Source organism: Nelumbo nucifera, chromosome 3 (assembly GCF_055504915.1).
Source record: "Nelumbo nucifera cultivar China Antique chromosome 3, China Antique-T2T, whole genome shotgun sequence".
NCBI lineage: Eukaryota > Viridiplantae > Streptophyta > Magnoliopsida > Proteales > Nelumbonaceae > Nelumbo > Nelumbo nucifera.
In genome coordinates, this window is record NC_142651.1 from 26655225 (window position 1) to 26676282 (window position 21058).

Consider the following 21058-nt stretch of genomic DNA (forward strand, 5'->3'; position numbering starts at 1 on the left):
TTCATATAATTATCGAATTGGGCTAATCCAAAATAAATTGGTCCATATTTTTTATTGGTCTGAATTGGACCTAAACCAAATTTTCAATAATCTGATTATGAGGCCAAACTCTTGTCCAATTTGAAACCGATCAAAACTGAAGCAGGCATAAAATCACTTTTATGAAAGTACTTTTACGTAAGCACTTTTATAAAAATAATTTTATGAAAAGTACTTATACGAAAGCATTTTTCAAAAATACTTTTATGAAAGCACTGTTACAGAAGCAGTTTTGTACTAACACTTTTACGAAAGCACTTCAATAATAGCACTTTTACAAAAGAACTTTTACATAAGTACTTTTATGAAAGCACTTTTATGAAAGTACTTTTACGAAAGCACTTTTATGAAAGTACTTTTATAAAAGAACTTTTACAAAAGTACTTTTTTGAAAGAACTTTTACAAAAGTACTTTTATAAAAGCACTTATACGAAAGTAATTTTACAAAAGAATTTTTACAGAAGCACTTCTACGAAAGTACTTAAGTACTTTTACAAAAGCACTTATACGAAGGTACTTTTATAAAAACACTTCTATGGAAGTATTTTTATATAAGTACTTTTACGAAAGCACTTCTAGAAAGCACTTTTATGAAAGTACTTCTACAAAAGAACTTTTATCAAAGTACTTTTATGAAAGCACTTTTAGAAAAGCGCTTTTTCAATGCCAAAAGGGTATTTTCTTTTTTTGTAATTTTCAGATTTCTTCATTTTAATATATTTTTGTAATTTTTATATGTTCTGTTTTTTATATATAATTTTTGATATTTTATTCAGTTTAGATTGGATCCAATCTAGTCCATTTACATTTTAATGGATTAGATTGGATTTGGTTTGTATTGGATTTGGATTGGATTGGGTCCTGTCCATTTGTAAGTGGACTCACATTGGACTGGATCAGGTTGGACCAAATCCAGTCCAATTTACACTTCTAAACAAAGTTATATTGCTATATCACACAATTACAAAATTTTTGCCTTCAATTTTAAAATTGTTGAACATACAAATATGAAGAAGACATGTAGAGTTTGGATTGGGTCAAGTTGGCCAAGGCCTCATACCTAAACCAAGCTACATTGTTTAGGTTATTTCATGGTAACCCAACCCAAGTTCCTGATTGGCCGGGCCCATAGTAGGATATTCGTCTGAATGCACAAATAAATTGGACTAGCTAATACATGGAGAATAATGCATCCATCTCCCATGGAGCTGATCAAGGTGGTTTGAGCTACGATGCATTCATCCGTGATTGGAAGCAAGAGCATGAACAATAACCACTGCAAACCCAAATAAAGAAAATGTTAAAATTAAAAAGGAAATGAATAATTGAAGGATTGTGTGGAAAATAGAGTATTAGGCTCAGTTTGAAAAGAGTTCAAATGCAAATATAGACACTACAAATACATGAAAAATAATATAAAATATAAGGTTTTGCACTTTACATATTTACATTTGTATTCCTTTCAAACTGTGCCTTAAGAGCAATCGATATATTAAACCTACCTAATAGTAATAGCTATTACTTTCTCATACTCCTGAGCAATGATCCAGTTCTGGTTAGCTCGTGCAGAGGTTTGTCTGTGAACCTTATTAAATTATAGGAAAAAGCTCCAGCAATAGTGCCAACAATTGGCCCCACTATGTAAACCCAGATAGACTTATATTGGTGCATAACAATGGCAGGTCCAAGACTCCTAGCAGGGTTCATTGATGCTCCAGATACCGGCCTGCAAATTAAATGGACAGTAGATTTATGCTAATGAAGTATAAATCTAAGTGCTATATATATATATATATATGTATGTATGTATGTATGACTTTTTAACTACTAATTAAAGTGCTTAGAGAATGAGAATTAATGAATTGAATTACCCAGCAATAACGACATTTAATAGTATTGTCATTCCGATTGCTATCCCTGCAAGTTCTCCAATCTGCAAAAAAGAATTTCATAAGAAAAAAAAAAAGTATACGTAGAAGATCGAAAAAAAGCTTAGAGGGTCTCTTATTAAAATTTAAGCTTAATTTAAGAGAAACTAAATTTGCTGTGACTAAACTTTAATTCCTTTCCAAGAAGTTAGATCCAAACAGATTTTTTCGTGATACTGAAACTTATGTTTCTAATTAAGCATGCATGAATCCAAAATTAATTTGTTCTTGCCAATAAACTCTAACCCAACTGAAAATGATAAAAAGATGAATAAAAGATTCTGTTAACTACTAAAGCTTTAGAGCTACTGTACTGACCGCTCTGTCATCAGTCGCAACACCTGAGATGACAAACATCAAGAGGTAGCTAATGATAATCTCAAGGACCAGAGATTGGATGTCAGATCCTACAGGAAGAGTTCCGAAATAATCCTTAGGTTTTACGGGAAACAGCAGATACAATGTGGCACTTCCAAATGTTGATCCTACTACCTGAGCCATAACGTAAATGGGCACCTGCACGTATAATTAGATTGCTTAATTGTTCATATAGAATAAAGATACACGGAGTAGACATCCCGTTTTAGAGATGTCAATGGTCGGGTTTGTTGTTGGTTCTTGCTCTGGGGTTTGTTTTGTTGTCCGTCCTGATTAATAATTTTTCTTATTGTCGAACCCATGATTTTGAAAATCGGATCGGAAAAACTGGGAACCGGTCAGGTGATCGGTTTCATTTTACCTAGAATTGTTATTTTGTCAAAAACAGTTGATTGGGTCAGTAAACCGCTGACTTGGACTGTTAAACCGTCCAACGGTTTTGATGGTTTTTTAATTTTTTTGTTAAAATGGGCCATCTGTTCGGTTTGAACGATCAGACCGTTCGACCCGGGAAACAGACCGCTGACTGGTTCATTGTTTGATTCGATTTTAAAAACCTTGGTCAAACCATTCGACCCGGGAAATGGATCCCTGACTGGTTCATTGTCCGGTTCGATTTTAAAAACCTTAGTCAAATCAATTAAGACCCGGACCAATTATATATAAATGTCTTTTTGTTTTTAGTGTTTAAAAGGTAAATTTCATAGGTATTATATAAAATATTCATTTTTAATTAAAAACACTTGTTTTTAAATTTCATAGAACCGATAAACAGGATTTATGTAGCGCACTCACATATATAATTGGGATAAGGCTTGGATGATGATTTTACTTTCAAAGGTTATATTATCAAAAACGAAGTTCTAAGTTGTTATTATCTTAAGTAATTATAGATGTTAAGTATAATCAGGTGTGATTGGATCTAGGGGTGTCAATTAGATTAGATTTGGTCCAATCTGGTCCAGTCCAATGTGAGTCCATTATAAATGGACCAGGTCTAATCCAAGCCAATAAATGTTTTGGACCAATTTGGACCGGTCCAATTCAATGTCTAGACCATCCGATCTATTCAAATTCATTTTGATTTAGATTGGTTTCAACCCAAACCCGGTCCATTGACACATATATTCTTATCTTATATCAATGGACTATATATTGGGTTAATCCAATCCAATCAAATATAAATTTGTTATGGACGGACCAGGTCCAATCCAATATAATAAATATTTTGGTCCAGATTGGTCCAATCCAATATATCTTGTTGGTCTGTTCAATCCGTCCAAATTGAGTTTGGACTGGGCGGGATCCAATCCAAAACCGGTCCATTGACACCCTTAATTGGATCAAATCCGATTGTCTTGATTAATAAATGGTTCATATAATCTGTGAAGACTGAAGAGGTTAAATTGCAACAAACTCCCCCAAAGGAAACCTCTTAGCTTTAAGAAGTTTTAGAAGCTCTAACATGCCTGAAGAAGTCTCAACTGCTAAACCTTTAAAATGGGTTGCTGTTTGCAGATATTGTCTTGTATTTTGTTTGCCCAAATCAATCCTGAAGCAGCCAATAAGAAGGAAAAGGGAAATTAAGAGAATGAAAGAGAAAGTGAGGACCTGTGCCCAAGGGAAGCCTCGAAAGATGGCGAAAGTGATGGTGACTGCTGGGTTGAAATGGCCGCCGGAGATATGTCCGACGGCGTAAATCATCACCATAACTATCAAACCCCATGCCACACACATCCCTGGAAATGAGATAGACCCATATATCTTATTGATGGCCACAGCCCCGCAGCCGGCGAATATAAGAAAATAAGTCCCAATAACTTCTGCTATCACCTAAAGATGAGACAAAGATGATGCATGATAACTCAGTCGATCGATCGGCTTAATTAATTGCATGCATGATTCAAAAACTAATTAGATTTTACATTTTAGAGAGAAAAAGAAAGCTATGCATGCAGGCACAGTACAACTACTATACAGACTGATATACGTACGTAACCTTTTCTAGCTAGTTTTCTTTGCTTTTCAAAAATTGTATCATCATCTTATTAATATAATGTAAATACCTTTTGTATGAGGCTTACGACAGCCCCTGATGCGCAAAACTCAGGGATCTTGTGGCCGCCGACTGAAGGACTATATGAACCTTCTTCCAACTTTGTGATTTCTATTTCATCCGCCATTGTCTAATTATATTATCCCACCCTCTCTCTCTCTCTGTCTGTCTCTCTGTCTGCAGATTATTAAAGATAAAAAGGAGATAACTTTATCCGGTCTTGAATGGAAACGAGAAGATAAATTAATGGTGGCTGTTCATGCAGGTCTTAATTATATAATTACGCTTTTCCAAGAAAATAATGATGGATTAATTCAATTGTACCTTTGAAGTAGTCCAGATGAGTAAATAGCAACTGATGACATACATACCTGTATTCGATCAGATCACAGGTCTAAGAAGAAACAATGACCCAGATGGGTGGGTTGACGACCGTTTCACCACGCTAACGAGTAATGACTAATCCAATCCAAAATGGGCCCCTTGTATTTATACTTTGTTTAGCCCAATGATATAATAGATCTGTAAACAGAAAACGTCTCTAATTAACAGTTTTTTGATTCCCTGTCATCAAGACTGGTTCCACCTGATGGTTCAATGACAAATGTCCCACAAGATGGAATGTTAGATCCTAAAATTTTCAATCACCACCTAAAATTCAAATAGGAGCTTTTGTTTTTTTTTTTAATAATTTTGTATGGTTGAGTGTGAAGCTGTGACTCTCAGGGGCTTTCCCCTGAAACATCGGTATGCATAAGGTCTGGAATCTGGATCCACCAATATTATTCATTCAAACTTCAAAGGGTCCCTACCCTAACTAGCTAAGGCTAAGAGATCACTCCATAGACATCGGCTGGCCGGATTTGGAAAGTAGACGACCTGGTCGATCGGTTTTTAAATAATTTTTGGAGCTAGCTAGCTCTCCTAGTTTTAGCTCTTAGGAGAAGGTGATGTTTTAGCTCATGATCCCTGGACATGGATGGTTCAGTGAGAGTGAAACATCTCTCCGTGATTTAGTGGATTTTGTTTTTAAATGATCAAATATAACATGCAATATTACGATCCACCGTACCATAGTTACAATCCTGCCATGAAAAAATAAATGTTAACCTTGTAATATTTCATCCAAAAGATGTTGAAGGTGCAAGTCATTACTTCCAATGGCTGCTTCATTTCCTCTGCAAGAAATTCAAAACAAATTTGCTCCTCTTGAATTGGCGTCCACAATTTGGTGGTAGATTCCATTGATTCCTCTTCTACTGCATTGCGTGGTGAGGCAATGCACAGTAGGCCTGGTCATAGGCAATGCAAAATGAGGTCCTTCAGACTTCAGAACAGGGTTTTATTACTACTTCCAGATTTCAGGGCCGGGTCTATCCAAAATTTGACAAAATCCCAACCCAAGCCCGCCTAAGTTGCATCTCTATTGGATAGACATTTATGAGCTAGCTAGAGTGTCTACCTATTGTTCTAGATTAAAACATAAGATAGAGTCAAACTATTCTGAAGACTAATCAAGTTTGGACCAGTCTGTGTCCTCTCCAAACCAATGAAAGCTTATTTTTTCTTTTTGAAATCATACTCAATAAAACAAAGCTTAATGGTTTTTAGTCTTTACTTTCTAGGGCTTAATTTGGGCCTAGGCCCAGGCTAACCTCAATTTTCTGCTGCCTTGTAAATTCTTACTTTGACTTTACCATTGGCTGATATAGATAAGCCTATAGTGGTCAATTGGTCTGAATTTCTTACTCCCCATGACTTATTGGAAGGGAAGTTGTCAGACCACCCAATTCACTATTTTTCTCAGTGGATCACCACTTGGACCATCAGAGCCAATCTGGGCCTGACAACGCTGCTTCATATATGAATTTGTTCCCTTGTCTCAAGTCAAACTCTTTACCTACTGAAATCACCTGTCCGAAGGTGGATAAGCATCATTTATGTAATGTCCCTTCTTTCACTTCCTGGAGACATAAATTCATTACCACTGGTTGAGTTTGGACACGACAGTGTCATTGGATTCTCCATCATCCCGTTATCTTCTTTTGAATAGATTAGTTACTTTAATATTCTAGAGCCTTTGAAAGATTCATATTCTTCTCTTTTCACTTAACCACCACATATTCAGCCATCTTTCTCTATCATCTCTTTCGCCTCCATATTTTCACATATATCCTTATGTTTCATTTAACAGAAAATAAGAGAGAAATAGAAAATTAGGCAAAGTTCTTAAAGCTCAGTTTGTTGGCGGTGTAAATTTCATTTCTACTTGTATATTCGGTTCAGATTTGGCTTTATCTTTATTTCTTAGTGACAAGTAAAATTATGTATACCATCAACCGATTTGAAAGAGAATGAAGGTAGGAAGAGGGCTATTCATCTAAGATGAGATAAGAAGCATTATGATGTTATCTCACTTTATATGAGAGAAAGTTGATGTAGGAGAGAAGTGGCGCAAAGTTTGCATCAGTTTTTGTGAAAAAAAATTTGCACTTCCAATCGGTGCAAATGAGAACAAAAAAAAATTTGTATCAGGAAGAAGTGCAAATCATAGTTACAAATAAACAAATGCAAAACTAAACTGAGTGCAACATTTGTATCTGGTTCAATTTGCAGTGCAAATAAACACAGGCTAAGGATTTTCAAACACGGCTTAAGAGAGACCCAACCAGCACAAACCTAACAAGAGATGCATACGTTTTCATTCAGAACTGGCAAGGAAAACTGTACCACATTCTGCTTGGTGGTTGAAGCAGTTCTAAGAGGACTCTGCATCATCATTGACTCAAGGGTGACCATTGTAGTAAATTGGATTAAGGGTCTTAAAAGTTTAGCAGATTGAAGGTGTCAATAGTGATTCGCAAGTCTGTGTCATTATTGGCATATGTATCAGTCATTATCCTCTTTTAAGAGTGACCAAAATTCTCAACTATGTGTGGTTGCTACCAATGTTTGATGGGTGGAGAAAAGTTTTATTGAACTTCAATGCATAAACCGGATGGTGGAAAATCAAGAATTGATGCTTATTTTTGGTGGAGACCCAATCAAATCCTATGCCTATGGTGGGTTTTGAGCTTTCAAATATCCAATACGTGGCAAAAGCCCAGACCACAACCTACAGATGATGATCAATATCACAAATCCAGGATATAGTTCCAGATTTCAGAAATTATTCATGAAACTTGATGCTTGTACATATTGAAGAACATAACTAATCTAATTGACCTCAGCCACTTATTTTGTTGGACTGAGCTACACTCCTTGATTTTAGCTCAGACATTATGAGTTGCATGTATTAACCATTAGAATATCCATTGGGTTCTTATTACAAGTTACGTTTATTACCCAAAATAAAAAATAAAAAAATTAAGCAAAAAAAAAAGAAAAAAACTGTTTTGCATCGGGTAGCTCCAGTTCATATTGACTCAAGTTTTGTGAATCATTAATTAACAGCGGCAGAGATATTGATGATAAATGGAGTCTTTACTAAACAGTAAATAAAATCCATTTTCTGCACTCAGATAAACCCCCCAAAAAACTCTATGATTCATACAGAGAGATCAGGTATGGATTTAAAGGGTTTCACCTGTTTCTAGTTTGCACCGGAGACTTTTGGCTCTTTTGTTTCTTTGTTGGTTGATTCAACTGGTTTTCATATTTTTTCCTCTGTTTCTTTTTCAGAAAGAAGAGGTGACGTTTGGTATGCATAGATGTCAATATGTTAAACGTTGCACTTGAAATTAGGAAAATATTATTTTCCTATTGATTTTCCCCATGTCTATGACAAAACTTGTACTATTTTTTGTTTCATTTGCATTCATCAGCAGTGCGGAATTTACATCCCAGAAACTTCTGTGAATTTTGTACCACCTTTCGCCTACCTACATTTTTTTCTCTCTCCTACGAAGTGCGGATCAAAGTAATTTTACTTCTTCAAAACCACCAACTTCCTCTTTTCATCTTCTCTCATATAAATTAGGGACAACATCATTTTACCTCCCATTTCACTCCTCTCAGACAAACAAAAGAAATTAAATTTCGACCTCTGGATTCCTGTTTGCACCCATTACAACTAAAAATCGTTTGGCAAGAAAATAATTTATTAATGCAAAACTAAACAAACTTTGCATTTGCATGGACCAGACTGCACTCTACATATTTATATTTGTACTTTATTTGCATTCTTCCCAAATGGAGCCTAAAAGTTTTTGTTTGAATAGAATGAGCATATAACTATATTAACCAGAAACAAGATTTTAATGGGATTGGGATCATTGGGTGCTAGAATATGCACAAGAAGTTGGTGAAGAGTCAAGACCATTGTGAACTTTAGTTGACATTTCTTGCAACATATGTAACCCTACCAAGCTCAGCTTGCGAAGCTATATGCAGAACCAAACCCAGAAAAAGGCCTAACAAAATGGATCACCTTGACCTATCATCATGACTTGGATTATGACATTATATCTTTAAGATATTTCACCTTACTTGGAGCTCCCCAGAGACTCTTATTCAGATTCTTATGGTATGGTGCTGGCACTAGTCTGGATTGAGAAAAAGAGGCAGATTATTATGGTCTTCCACACTGGCTGCAATCATTTGGGTGATAATGGAATGAGAAGATTGCACAGAGGTAAGATATTCAAAGACAAGACTAGCTCAGTAGATGCCCTAAAAAACAAGATAATTGGCATTCTTTGGTCTTGGATGGCAGTTATAAAGCTCTCTTCAGAGATGTCTCTTTTTCTTCACTCTAGATTTTCAAGTTATTTTTGAGCATTGCTGATAATTCTATGATACTGGTGAGTGGTGACATTACAACCATAGTGCTGCACAACATCTCATTGTACTTGGTCACAGTTGTACATGTGATACTCTTTCCTCAGTAATAAAAATTAAACTCCCTGAAGAAAATAGAAAAAGTATAGAAATCAAACGAACTGTAAGTACTTGAGCAACAAAGGTTCCAAGTATCCAAATAAAGTGATCTTTCATGGCTACTACTCCAGAGTGGCATTCTTATATCCAAGTCATTTTCCATCAGAACCCACATTAACATGAAATCTCAACTGTGAAAAGAAGATACTGATGGTATTAGTGTTCATTCTCCTTGGGGCAAAGATACCGTAAGCTTATCATATCAGGTTCACATCTAAACTGTTGTGTTCCCCGGTTGCTTGATGATACAATGTGCATGTAAAGAACCTTCTCCATATGAGAGGATAACTGCTCTGCCTCTAAGTGACCATGGCTTTGATGTAAAGCAACGAACTGGATCAATAATGTTGAACAAAATTAGCTCATTGGCTGGATGCTTGGGATCATGAAGAGGACAAAGTAGTGATAGAATTCAAAAGAGTAAACAGTAGACCTTTTACCATTTGTAAAACATTTAATACAACAGCTATTGTTTTACAAAAGAAGAAAATACCCAGGTAATCCCTATATATTGACAATTACCAGTCACTAGATACCACCATGGCCTGGACTGGCATATTTGCTATCTTATTTCTTCACTATGGAAAAAGAAATATTTTCCACTGTAGAAAAACCACACAGGTGACAACAAAAACAATCATTTTGATGAAACTTTGGAGGTACAATTAGCTACAGGCAGATCAGAGGGGGTACACACCAATGCCCTCTGCTGTAAATGTCTCAAGCTCTGTTCCATGCTAACTTGCACCATTTCTGCCAGCATCTTCTTCGCTTTCCCACTTAAATCTTCACCATCAATCTGAGAGACGATATTGCAAACAATATTCTCTAGTGTGTCAGGTTGAAGTTCAGATCTCCTGTAAGGGGACTCTCTCAGTAACTGCAACAGGGTATGTGCTTTTGACTTAGACTTTGGTGTTCCCTGAACAGTGAGTTCAAGGAGACCAGGGATGACGCCTTCACTAAGAATTGGCTCCCTATATCTGCATCTGTCACTCTCACACATTGTCAGAAGAGCACCAACTGCATGTTCTCGGCTTTGGAAAGATCCATTCTCGAGAACTTCAACAACTGCAAGCACTCCACCTTCTTCAGATGTCAATGCAGTTCTCCCTTCATCAAAACCCATCAAAGACTCTAAAAGTGCACTGCACTTCTCAGCTGTTTTTGAAGATTTCTTGCAGTTCTTAAGCAAGTTAACAAGAGGAGGGATGACCTTTTCTGAAAGAATAATGCTGAGATTCCCTGGGTGAGTGGAGAGATTGTAAATGGCCATCAATGCATCAATCTTGGCTTGTTGGCCTGCATCTCTAAGGATTTCAACTAGGAGAGGAATGACGCCAGAACAACTTATTGTTGGCTTGTTGATGGCAGACGCAGAGAGGGTGAGCAAAGCTGCAGTGGCATACTCCCGTAAATTTGAATTGTTTGACTGAAGAAGAAGGACTAGTGGTTCAAGGGCACCAGCATCTACAATCTTGATCTTATTCCTGTAATATAAAGAAGAAAATCACATTGGGTAGAGAGAAACGTCAAGGAAGATATGATTGTGTTCCAATGAGACAAAGGCTACCACTGTACTGAAAAAGAATATCATCTAACACATTAAAAGGAGCAAAGAACCCTTAAACAATAGCAATCCAATCTATATTCCAAAGAACCAATAAATGATAATCTATTAATTGATGTATGGTTCTTCCAGCTTCAACCTGCAGCCTTAACCTAAACCATCTAAACAGGAAATTGTGTGTTTGGGTGGGCTACTGAACAAATAAACATCAGTTGGTAGGATAAGGCATTAACCAAGTATCATATTCACCCCTTCCAAAAATAATCATATGGAAAAATTAGTAAACTTCTGCATGGAAACTTTATTACTGATATTCTAACCATCCATTCTAATCCATAAACCTTTCTCCACCCTAATGGAAGATTTTCTGTCATAAGAAATTGTGAATTTCTTGCTAAAGGTTTGCACTATGTTAAACCAATTTAGGAAAGATACAAGTATTTGACCATGTTAACAGGACTTTTTAAAACTATTTAGACTCCAGTTCATAAAAGAGGAAGAGTTCATTGGGCCATTGCTTTCTTATGCAGCCAACGATAACAAATGGAGCTCAAAATAAATGGTTAGCATATAAACAAAGATTCTCATTTTTCCTTAATCATTATAGCCCAATAGCAGTATGTGAATTGTAATTGTTACATTGGTTACATGCAACAGAAAAACAATTGGACTTGAGAATGAAACAAAAAATGATGCCCTAGGAAATTTTGAGACTGATTATTTTTTATTTTACATTTGATTAAAAATGCATTAATTAAGATTGCACTAAGAATTCTCACCAAAGTCATTCCCAGACATTTCCTAAACATATGTATATAAGGAACTTTCTGATATTGAATATTACGAGGAGAGATACTGTAAAAAAAGCATATTTCCCTGAAGACATGATGGAATAGTCCTCTTATGCAGATTGTTTCGTCAACTAATTTATTACCCAGGTTAGACATATGCTTTACCAGAAAGGAAACAGACATCAAGAAGAAATATGAAATGGACAAAGGAGAAAATGTAGCTAAAATGACAAGAACACAAACAGGAATGGAATTAGAGAGAACCAAAACTACAGGAGATCCACTGCTCTAAGCCCTCCTTGATATTAAACCTAAAATCTGATCACGGTCCATATCAGAGTCAAGCAAATTACAACTCTTAGAACATTTTTACATCATATTCATGAAAACAACGTTGACTTAAGCAACACAAAACCGTTTTCAACTTTTGAGCAAAGTAGCTTTTGATTAATGAACATGGTCGATTGGACCACTTTGATGATGATAGCAAACCTTAACTCTTAAGGTCATCCAAACACATATTTATACCTTTGCCTTAAGGTACACCATTCCAACTAAATATAAATAAAAGACCAACTGCCTACTCATCTATAGTAGAGAGAAAAAATAAGCAATCTTAGTATTTCCTTTCCGTTTCTTTTCTTGAAATGGTCTCCGAATATTAGTGGTTGTGTGTTGACCACAAGAACTTGGTACACATAAATTGGTGCCAACTGAACTTAGAATGTAACCTATGCAGCCAATGTTCTTGCCAAATTAATATGATGAACCAATTCCACAACATAAATCAATCACCTAGAAAGATGACTTTGCAGTCCCTTCATACTATAATAGCCTCCTCATCTGCAGGAAAATACAATAATAAGGTCTTATCTGATTTATGGATATGTTGAAGGCTAGACACAGATAAGTACGACACAGCTTTCTATTTCCCTTGGAAGGGACTTGGATTCACATATAGGAAGAGTTATCACCTTCAGTTGGCGGTTTATAGAAGTGCACTAATAACACAATTAGCTAGAAATACCATTTGTTCTCATGAATAAAAGGGAAGCTTCATGGATTTCCTAAAATTACGAGTATGAGTATGGGCTTCGCTGCACCACTCCCCAAAGAACAGAGAAAGAGCAAAAGGATACAATAGCTAAGCCAAAAATGGCAATAAGATGAAGAAACAATTGCCTTCACATATAATTCAAATTGCATAATTATACACATTTCTTATAACTCCCTACTTCCTTCCCACTTGCTTCTTCTAAACAAACAGACATGATTAGAATAACCCAATTCAAGAAATTAGCAAATCCCAAAAATCCTTAACTTTTTGTTCCGTACTATAAGATAAGCCTCGAAAGTTAAAGAAATCAATTCGACAAGATAAATTCAGGGGAAAGAGAAAGAATAAGAGAAAAAGAAAAAGGGGAAAGGTTAAAACGAAGCGTAGCACCGGAACCAAAGAACAGTCACTTAGGTGGCATGGAATCTCATTACTTAACCAACAAAGCATCAGTTTTTCGATTTAAACAATTCAAACTAATGGAATTACTGACAAATACTTAGAATTCCAATAAATTCAATCCATAATTTAAACAGAACAATCACACGATTGCAAAGATGAAAACAAGATAAAAATAACGAAATAACAATGTACCTCTCATCTTTGACGGCGAGATTGAGTAGGGCGAGAAGAGAAGCTTCTTTACATTCGAGGGAGTCAGATTTTAGCATGGAAAGAAGGGGTTCAATTGCGCCAGAAAACTGCCGTCGGTGCTTCTGAGACGTCTTGGTGAGACGTCGTATTTCTCTGGCCGCTTGAATTTTGGATTCTGTATCCTCGGACTGGATGAGTTCAATTGTCTGTTTCACGATGGCCGATTTCCTGACAGTACTTGCACCGAGGTTGCGGCTGGAATCGTCACCGGAGAACTGGCTCTCCGACTCCATGACCTCTCTTCACAAGCACGGTACCGAGACAAAAGAGGGAGATAGCAGAGATGGCTTGGAGAAAAATCTGGCGTTCGAAATGTTAAAATAGAGTTTAAGCGAGCAAACGAACAAGAGAGAGAGAGAGATGTTGGGTGGAGACTGGAGAGGAACGCGAGTGTGGCGTTAAGTAACAGTCATAACCGGCCTTTTCAACGGTTTCGACGAGCGGGCATGCGAACAGCGACAGTGGTGGTTTCTACTTTCCGTTTGGGTGGAAGTTTTGTTCTTATCTTCTCATATTTATGGTAGTGGGAGGTTAGATTAGATTGCTTCATTTTACATAAACACCCCCAATTTTCTATAAAAATGACAAACAAGCACGATTACCGAGTCAGCAAACTTTTACAATAATTGTCCAACTGTACAGGGGTATTTTGGCCATTTTACTTTAAAGAAACCCCCGCGATTACATGATCAAATCGTATAGCCACGAGTGATCACTTATCAAAAAAAAATCGTCCCAACTCCCAAATGAAATGGTCCTATTTGTATACAAAAGTGAGGAAAAAAATTTCTTTGGTGTAAAGTGATTTTGCTTCATTACCTTTTTTGCTACAAAATTTTTCTTCTCCAGGTTGATTTTTTTCTCCCCGGTTGGTGGAGCTACAGAATGGGGTGTCTTCCCATCCCCTTAACCCCAACGGATGTTGGCAGCGAGATTTGATCCCGAAGTCTAAGCTCTGAGCCAAAGCAGAGATCTCCAGGTTGAATTTTGATTAGCACGAAAAGTACTTTAAAGTCGAAAGCATAAGAAGAACTTATCGATGCTGTTTCTAGAGGGAGTTGATTTGGGCACATCAAATACTTATTATAATAAACTAGGCGTCTACGCCACAACCACATCAGAGACTCTGTCTTTTCAATAAAGTACTTTTGGGAATTAATTTGTGTCACATTAATAAAAAAGGGATGTGACCCAATCACCATATTCACCACCCCTTTTAAATATTTTCACTTTCTTCTTTTTTCTCCCTTCATATTGTTCTTATTTTAATGGTATGTGTGTAGATAGAAATATTTTTAGTAGCATACACCCATTTGACAATGGCCAATAGAGAAGCTATATGCAAATCAGTTGCAGGTACTAGGGAATATAATTGCCATTTTCTAAAGTCTGGTCATGTTAAAAAACTTGCAAAAAAAATAAAATAAAATAAACCATAAAAAACAAAAAGAAAATCTCCCTCAACAAACACCTTTTCAATGAGGCATTGGCAAGTTTGGAATAAATCACAAACTTAGAAATCAATATTATTGATTCGTTTGGTGCAATGGTAACATGATTGTCTCTTGGCTATGTGTATATTAATTGGATCTTACAGAAAAATATCCTGAAATAGAAAACTAATGGAAATCCTTGATCAAAGAAAGGATAAAAAAAAATTAGCTGAATATATTTTTAGCTTAAGAAATGAAATAAAATCTATCAAAAACATCATCATCACCATGGGGTTGAATTGATCAGAGAGATGTTAAGGTGTTCAGCTTTGGTACATGGGAGTAGTAATTCACATAAGAATTGTGATTAAAATTAGGTCTTAGTATCAATAATTGTCACAAATTTGAATGGGGCACATCAATTCTTAGTAACCCATGTAAAGTAAAACCTTGACACCAGTGCTCATGGTTTTCCTCTCTTTCCTTTTATCAGCTTCACCGACACTCAAGGTGGTAGAAATGGGTGATTTTGTTTAAAGAGGTTTCTTCTCTGTATGGGAAACCTTTATAGCATGTAGAGGGTTGATTAGCTTCTAGCCTTTCTAGCCCACCTTTTTTAATACCCACAATTTGGGTTAACTATATGACCCACCTTACAATATATGCCCTGTTTTTCCTATTTACTATGAATTTTTTTCTATACTTTTTCTTTCTTTGAATTGAACTGGGAGTAGGGGCAATTTTGGGACCCAAACAAGTGTTCTACAATCTCTTTCATTAATTTAAATAATTGGATCTATAAATTAAAAAAAAAAAGAAGACATGGGGTCATCTAACTTGATTATATTCCTAGCTTAATATAGCATTTTCTGAATAAAATAAACAAACATCCCTAGCTTAACTACAAATAAAGAAAACCTACTCCGTGGTTCGGATTGCCCGTGCTTGTTAATTGTTAGATATAAGAAAGTAGGATAGAGAGTTGAGGCTGGGTACATACAAAGGCTTTGCTGAGAGAGGGATTTGTACTCTTTCTCTTGGGGAGTTGTGGTTGCATCGACCACAAATTAGTCTGATGTGGTCGATCAAGTTAGTACCCACTTTACTATCAGTCAATTTTGGTCTTATTTGGCTGCCCCATGGGAAAGTGAGTGTTGATTCTCTGATTCTCTACTCCCATTTAATAAGTGTGGACCATGGAGAAGAAAGTAAAATGCAGATGTGACCTAGGTCTTAGGGGTTGTTTGGGAATTCCATCTAATGGTAATGGTCGGCAAGAATAATGAAGCTGGGGCAGAAAGAGTGATTAATAAATTATGTATGTGGCTCGTTCTCTATGAACCCATCTTCCCACAACCATATCTATATCTATTTACTTTATGTGATTACATGACCACATTTAATTAATGGATTCATATGCAATGTTTAATGTTGATTAGTATTGGTGCCTATTGTACAATACGTATTGGTTTTTGAATCTATTGAATATTAAGAGTTAAGACATGTGGCTACTTTTGGAGGGTAATAGTAATACCTTTCCAAGAAATGATTTGATTCAATTCTTGAAATTAAAAATTAAAAAGTAAATCTAAGTATATCATCCATTGGGTTCAGAATTTCAGATCTGTTACCAATAAACGCTCAACACTGTCCTAACAAATCATTATAATTGTATATCAATGAGAAAGGAAAAGTTCCCCATATGCGGCTCAGTAACCTGTTGGGAAAATTTTATTAGTAACAGGTCCCTTCTCAGAATAAGACTGTAAGAGGTGGGGACAGGGCAAGGTGCACGTGTATGCCTCCATATTTCGAGGGATACCAAATAACCATCTCAATTACAGAGTAATTAATCCACCACTAAGGAGGCCCATAATAGTGCCACTCCTCTCGGTAAAATGGCATCTTCATCAACCAACCATCACCGAAAATGACAGTACACTGGGGATATTTTGGTCAATCCAGTGTTGGTCATGGGTTTAAGGCTAATCGGGTTGGCCTTAAATCAGGTTTTGGGTCGGTTCAGGTTGACGTGAAGAGGTGCTGAACCTGACCCAGTGACATTGTTGAAATATTTGTACCTTGACTCTAGATGTATTACATGGGATGGATTGGTTTAAGTTTGAGCCACATTGTGTTGGTTCAGGTTGAACCAAATCAAATCTAAGGCTAAACATGACCCTTCACACAGCGGTTTATGGCGTTGTAAGATGAGCCTCACATAGACTGCTAGAAGCTAAGTTTAGTGAAAACTGAAAAGCCCAGAAAGTCCAAGTATGCCATCACTCAACTAGAAAATTGGCTTGTTTTAGTGGCTTCCTTAAAGTGGATCCGTGAAATTAAAGCAACTCTCAAGCAAATTAAACTGAAGCCCTCCAATGAAGCTTGTTTTAGAATCCATTTGGGAGTGGGAGGGCTTCTGCATTTGGGGTATGTTGTATTAATTGAGCTGTGATGTGATGGTTGAGCACTGGGTATTCTGAAGAAAGTAGTTTTATATTTGAGCAGTGGTTTGGACGTTCGGAAAGCCCATGTTGGTTTTATAGGTTGCAGATCCAATCCAAGCTCGTAAGCACCATCTTCCTACGATATCATAAGGATGTGTTTGCTTTGCAAGGAAAGGTAGAAAAACCTGTACAAGTTTTGTATAGGTTTTCCTACCTTTTATTTCAAACCAAACACAGCTTAAAGTTAAAGGTTATCCGTGTGCAAAGATAAATTTTGGTTGATTTATCTCTTCCTCTCTTCTGCTTCTCTACTACATCTACATCTAACAGCCACCAATAAGAGCTTTTTCATGATTAAAACGCAAACGACTATTTTCACATTCGAAGGAATCGATTCAAATAGTCAGCCCCCTTACACAAATATTCTGTTGGTCCAAGAAGAAAACGGGAAACATGTTAATGTTAAAGCAAAGGGAGTAGTTGAAATGGAACAACATTCGTCTCGCTGCAGCTTCCTTGCTGGTCTTCTTACACAGGGGAAGATGAGCTCATGTGCTAGTTCACTTTTTCTTCATGTGCAGGTGGCAATCCCTTATTCATACTCATACATTTGGTGAGCCTCGGATGGGCCCAAAGCCCACTCCATTTTTTTAATTCAAATTTATTGTTTTTTTTTTTAGTATTTTATTGCTAAAGCCATTTTCTTATAACCCAAGATATCCATCCATCTGCAAAGGAATGTGGAGTTGTAGTGTTTACAGAGCGACATCTTCCTTTTATCATTAAGGATAACATGCAACACATGTGCATGAGGAATGTTTATATATTGTGTTGTGACATTATGTGACACATCAACCCTTTTTGGGCCTCATTGACACATGATTTTGGGCCCCCATTGGACAAAACTTTAGGATCTTTTCCTTGTAAAAATATCTGAATTAATTGGCATGTGCTTAGCATGTGTTTAGCTTTGTAGTATATATTATACAATAGTGTAACGGGAGTTGGTATGGGCTAACATTTGATGGGTACTTCATTAGAAAGCATATATCAAATGATTATAGCCTTTTACAAAGATTCTGATTTCAGGGTCTTTCACTGATTGGTCGGTGTCCCTGATTGCTGGGCCCATTCTACCTTTGTCATAATGATGATTTAATAAGGACTCTCTTAAAAAGATGTTTACAAGTCAAAACATTGAAAGGAGCTTAGCTTATTGTTTGATGAAAAGTACCTGGAATTCATGGTATTTGATTTTGTGGGAAACAAAGTTGATGATGCGCGATTTAGAAGTTTTTAACTGGAGGTTGTATGGACGTGCTTCGCGTGTTGAGTTGGATCAATTTGTGAAACAGAGATTAGAGAGATCGAGGTGGAAGACCCAGGGATATCGATCCGATGCTTAAATGTAAACAATCGCATATACTTGGGCTTTAGAGGGGTTGTTAACCTTATATAGCTGAGTCATTGTGGGTCTTATGAAATGGTTCCGAGATCTTCAGCCTGAGTAGATGAGATCAATTTTCACTTTAGTCGAGGAGTAACATATCAGTTAAGGAGTTTGTCGTCTCCGCCCAATCCGGGCATGGAGAGGATAAGGCATGCCGTTATGCGGCGTGATCCCGTGAGGTTTGGAGTTCATTAGGTAGCTTATGGAGTTGATGATGTGTCATTCCAGGTCTTGAGCCCCAAGCTGGATTAGGTGTTGAGATGCCTTTACACCGAGATGACACTATGTCGAGGTGGTTTTGTGCCAAGGTGACCGAATACCCGAGCTCTAACTTTTGCTGACTGGGCACTTTTCACTGAGTTGTCATCCTTCGGGCAGATCGCATCCACGTGACCTCTACTTAGTAGGTCATGCCAAATCACCCTCTATTAATTGCCCCCCACTCCTCATGCCGGGGGTCCTGACCTGGTGCGGGGAGTTCATGACGAGCCCAGGTGGATTTGGCACGAAGTCTAGGCGATATGGAGGTCAGACCGTTGGTCGGACCTGTTTAACCATTTGGCTCAACCAGGAAGTGACCCAGATCGCGTCTCAGCTACGCACGGATGTCACATTGTTTATAAACTCTGCGGACATCAAAGAACACGCTCAAACGATTTCGTCCTCGGCTAGTGTGCAGCCGGTTTCCATGGGAGCCGTCGGATCGTACAAATCACAACCATTGACTCCTGGATATATAGGTTATAAATAGGGGCCGAAGGGCCCATTTTCTCCACTTCAAAATCGTGAATCTAAAGTCCTTGAGCTCGTGTTGCTCTTTTCGATCTTCGTTTGGTCTTTTCGGTCTTCGTTTGGTGAGTTCATCTCCCTTTGCTTTCGGTTCCATTGCCTTTTCTATTAACATGTCTAGTCTTAGCTTAGATAGTCTTTTAGGTGGGAGTGGCGAGTCCGCTGGGGCTGAGGTGGGACCTCGGCGTAGACCGCGGAGCCTCATCCTACCGAGGTAGGCACTTTGGCAGGGGATGTGGACTCTAATCCGTCCGAGGAAGACTCACCTAAGTGAGACTGAGAAGCCTCTGGCAAGTTGGCCTCCACCTCATAGCGAGGTTGCCTGCCAAACAGCTTCGGTCCGTCCACAATGACGGCGAACAGGCTCCTTTCCTTAGTAGCTCAGTATATGCTTCCCAATGATCTTGTTTATAGCATTCCCTTAGGCAACTTTCCTTGGGATCACGGTCATGACGAGATCGTGGTCTTTGAGGAGCAGTTCGTAGTTGGGCTGCGTCTTCCACTCCATTCTTTCATAGTCGAAATCATCATGTTCTTTGACATTGCCCTAGACCATCTACATCCGAACTCCATCTGTAACATCTTAGGTACCATTGCCCTTTTCCATGATTACAACCAACCTCTAGACCTCGACATCTTCTCTTCAATCCTTTCCATCAAAAAGAACTCGTCCTGTGTTCTACCTGACCTCAGGCGAAGTTACTATATGTCTCATCGTCCTGGGTACAAGCTGTTGCACGAGCTCCCTAACAAGGTCCCGACATGGAAGAGGCGCTACTTTGTGGTCCGTAACACCAAGGGGCGGCCTTTCCCGACTCATTGGAGGGTATCCATCCAGGACCTCGGCGTCAAACTAGACCCGAAGACAAGGGAAGAGATCCGATCTTGGGCGAAGCTCCGCCTGAAGTTTGAAAACTTCATGACCAAGGAGAAGCTCGTGCAGGCCAGTTTGAGCCCTCCTGGTAGGTCGCTAATTGTTGAACCTCTTTCTTGTTTTTTTTACTTCGGTGTCATATCTAATTTGGCTCATCACTTGTTGCAGTTGTCATGGACGACATCCCTATTGATGAGCTCTTTGGGAGCATGCAAAAGGGGAAGAAGAAGAGGGCCTCTAAGGAGGCTCGCCTTCACACCGAGACCACCACCTCTGATGCCGCTAGCTCTTCTCCTGGACATCCACCCATCGCCGAACAGCCCCCCCGTGATTGATCTAGTCGAGGAAGACCTAAACAAGGCCACCTCACCCCACGTGCTCGAGGAGACCACCTCTTTAGAGCCTTAGCCTATACCGATGATTGCCACCTCTTCGGGCAACAATACTTTAGTCCGAAGCATTCTGACTCTGAAGTTTGGCCTTCTCAAGAGCAAGGACACGGTGTTTGATGAGGAGGTTACTCATTGGGCTAACCTATCGGTTTCCCAGCTCGGGGCCCAAGCGGCCACGCACTGCATGGTGGTACATATTTAGTCTTCAGATTGTTTCGTATTAGATTTTTCTTCATACTTATGCTTGTTCTCTTCTTTTGG

The 21058-nt window shown here is 37.9% G+C and overlaps 2 protein-coding genes across 2 annotated transcripts; both read right to left on the minus strand.

Moving 5' to 3' along the window:
* Nucleotides 1-1004: 1004 nt before the first annotated feature.
* On the minus strand, nucleotides 1005-4896 carry LOC104594524 (putative aquaporin NIP-type). Its single transcript, XM_088901314.1, has 7 exons — nucleotides 4774-4896; nucleotides 4413-4579; nucleotides 3958-4179; nucleotides 2287-2484; nucleotides 1912-1973; nucleotides 1543-1766; nucleotides 1005-1316 (listed from the first exon to the last, which is right to left on the minus strand). The coding sequence occupies exons 2-6, from the start codon at nucleotides 4527-4529 to the stop codon at nucleotides 1559-1561; spliced, it is 807 nt and encodes a 268-aa protein (XP_088757440.1). The 5' UTR covers nucleotides 4530-4579; nucleotides 4774-4896; the 3' UTR covers nucleotides 1005-1316; nucleotides 1543-1558.
* A 4295-nt stretch (nucleotides 4897-9191) lies between these two features.
* Nucleotides 9192-13894, minus strand: LOC104599431 (uncharacterized). The gene is made up of 3 exons (XM_010262003.3): nucleotides 13353-13894; nucleotides 10038-10830; nucleotides 9192-9673 (listed from the first exon to the last, which is right to left on the minus strand). The coding sequence occupies exons 1-3, from the start codon at nucleotides 13643-13645 to the stop codon at nucleotides 9497-9499; spliced, it is 1263 nt and encodes a 420-aa protein (XP_010260305.1). The 5' UTR covers nucleotides 13646-13894; the 3' UTR covers nucleotides 9192-9496.
* Between the last annotated feature and the right edge of the window lie 7164 nt (nucleotides 13895-21058).

Excerpts from the sequence above, each read along its gene's own strand:
- LOC104594524 (XM_088901314.1), bottom strand. The coding sequence starts at position 4,529 with ATGGCGGATGAAATAGAAATCACAAAGTTGGAAGAAGGTTCATATAGT. Across the intron at positions 2,485-3,957 it reads GAGGCTTCCCTTGGGCACAG|GTGCCCATTTACGTTATGGC; the intron begins GTCCTCACTTTC and ends TTATACGTGCAG. Across the intron at positions 1,974-2,286 it reads TTGCGACTGATGACAGAGCG|ATTGGAGAACTTGCAGGGAT; the intron begins GTCAGTACAGTA and ends TCTTTTTTGCAG.
- LOC104599431 (XM_010262003.3), bottom strand. The coding sequence starts at position 13,645 with ATGGAGTCGGAGAGCCAGTTCTCCGGTGACGATTCCAGCCGCAACCTC. Across the intron at positions 10,831-13,352 it reads CTCGCCGTCAAAGATGAGAG|GAATAAGATCAAGATTGTAG; the intron begins GTACATTGTTAT and ends TTTATATTACAG. Across the intron at positions 9,674-10,037 it reads ATTTACAGCAGAGGGCATTG|TTCGTTGCTTTACATCAAAG; the intron begins GTGTGTACCCCC and ends TTATTGATCCAG.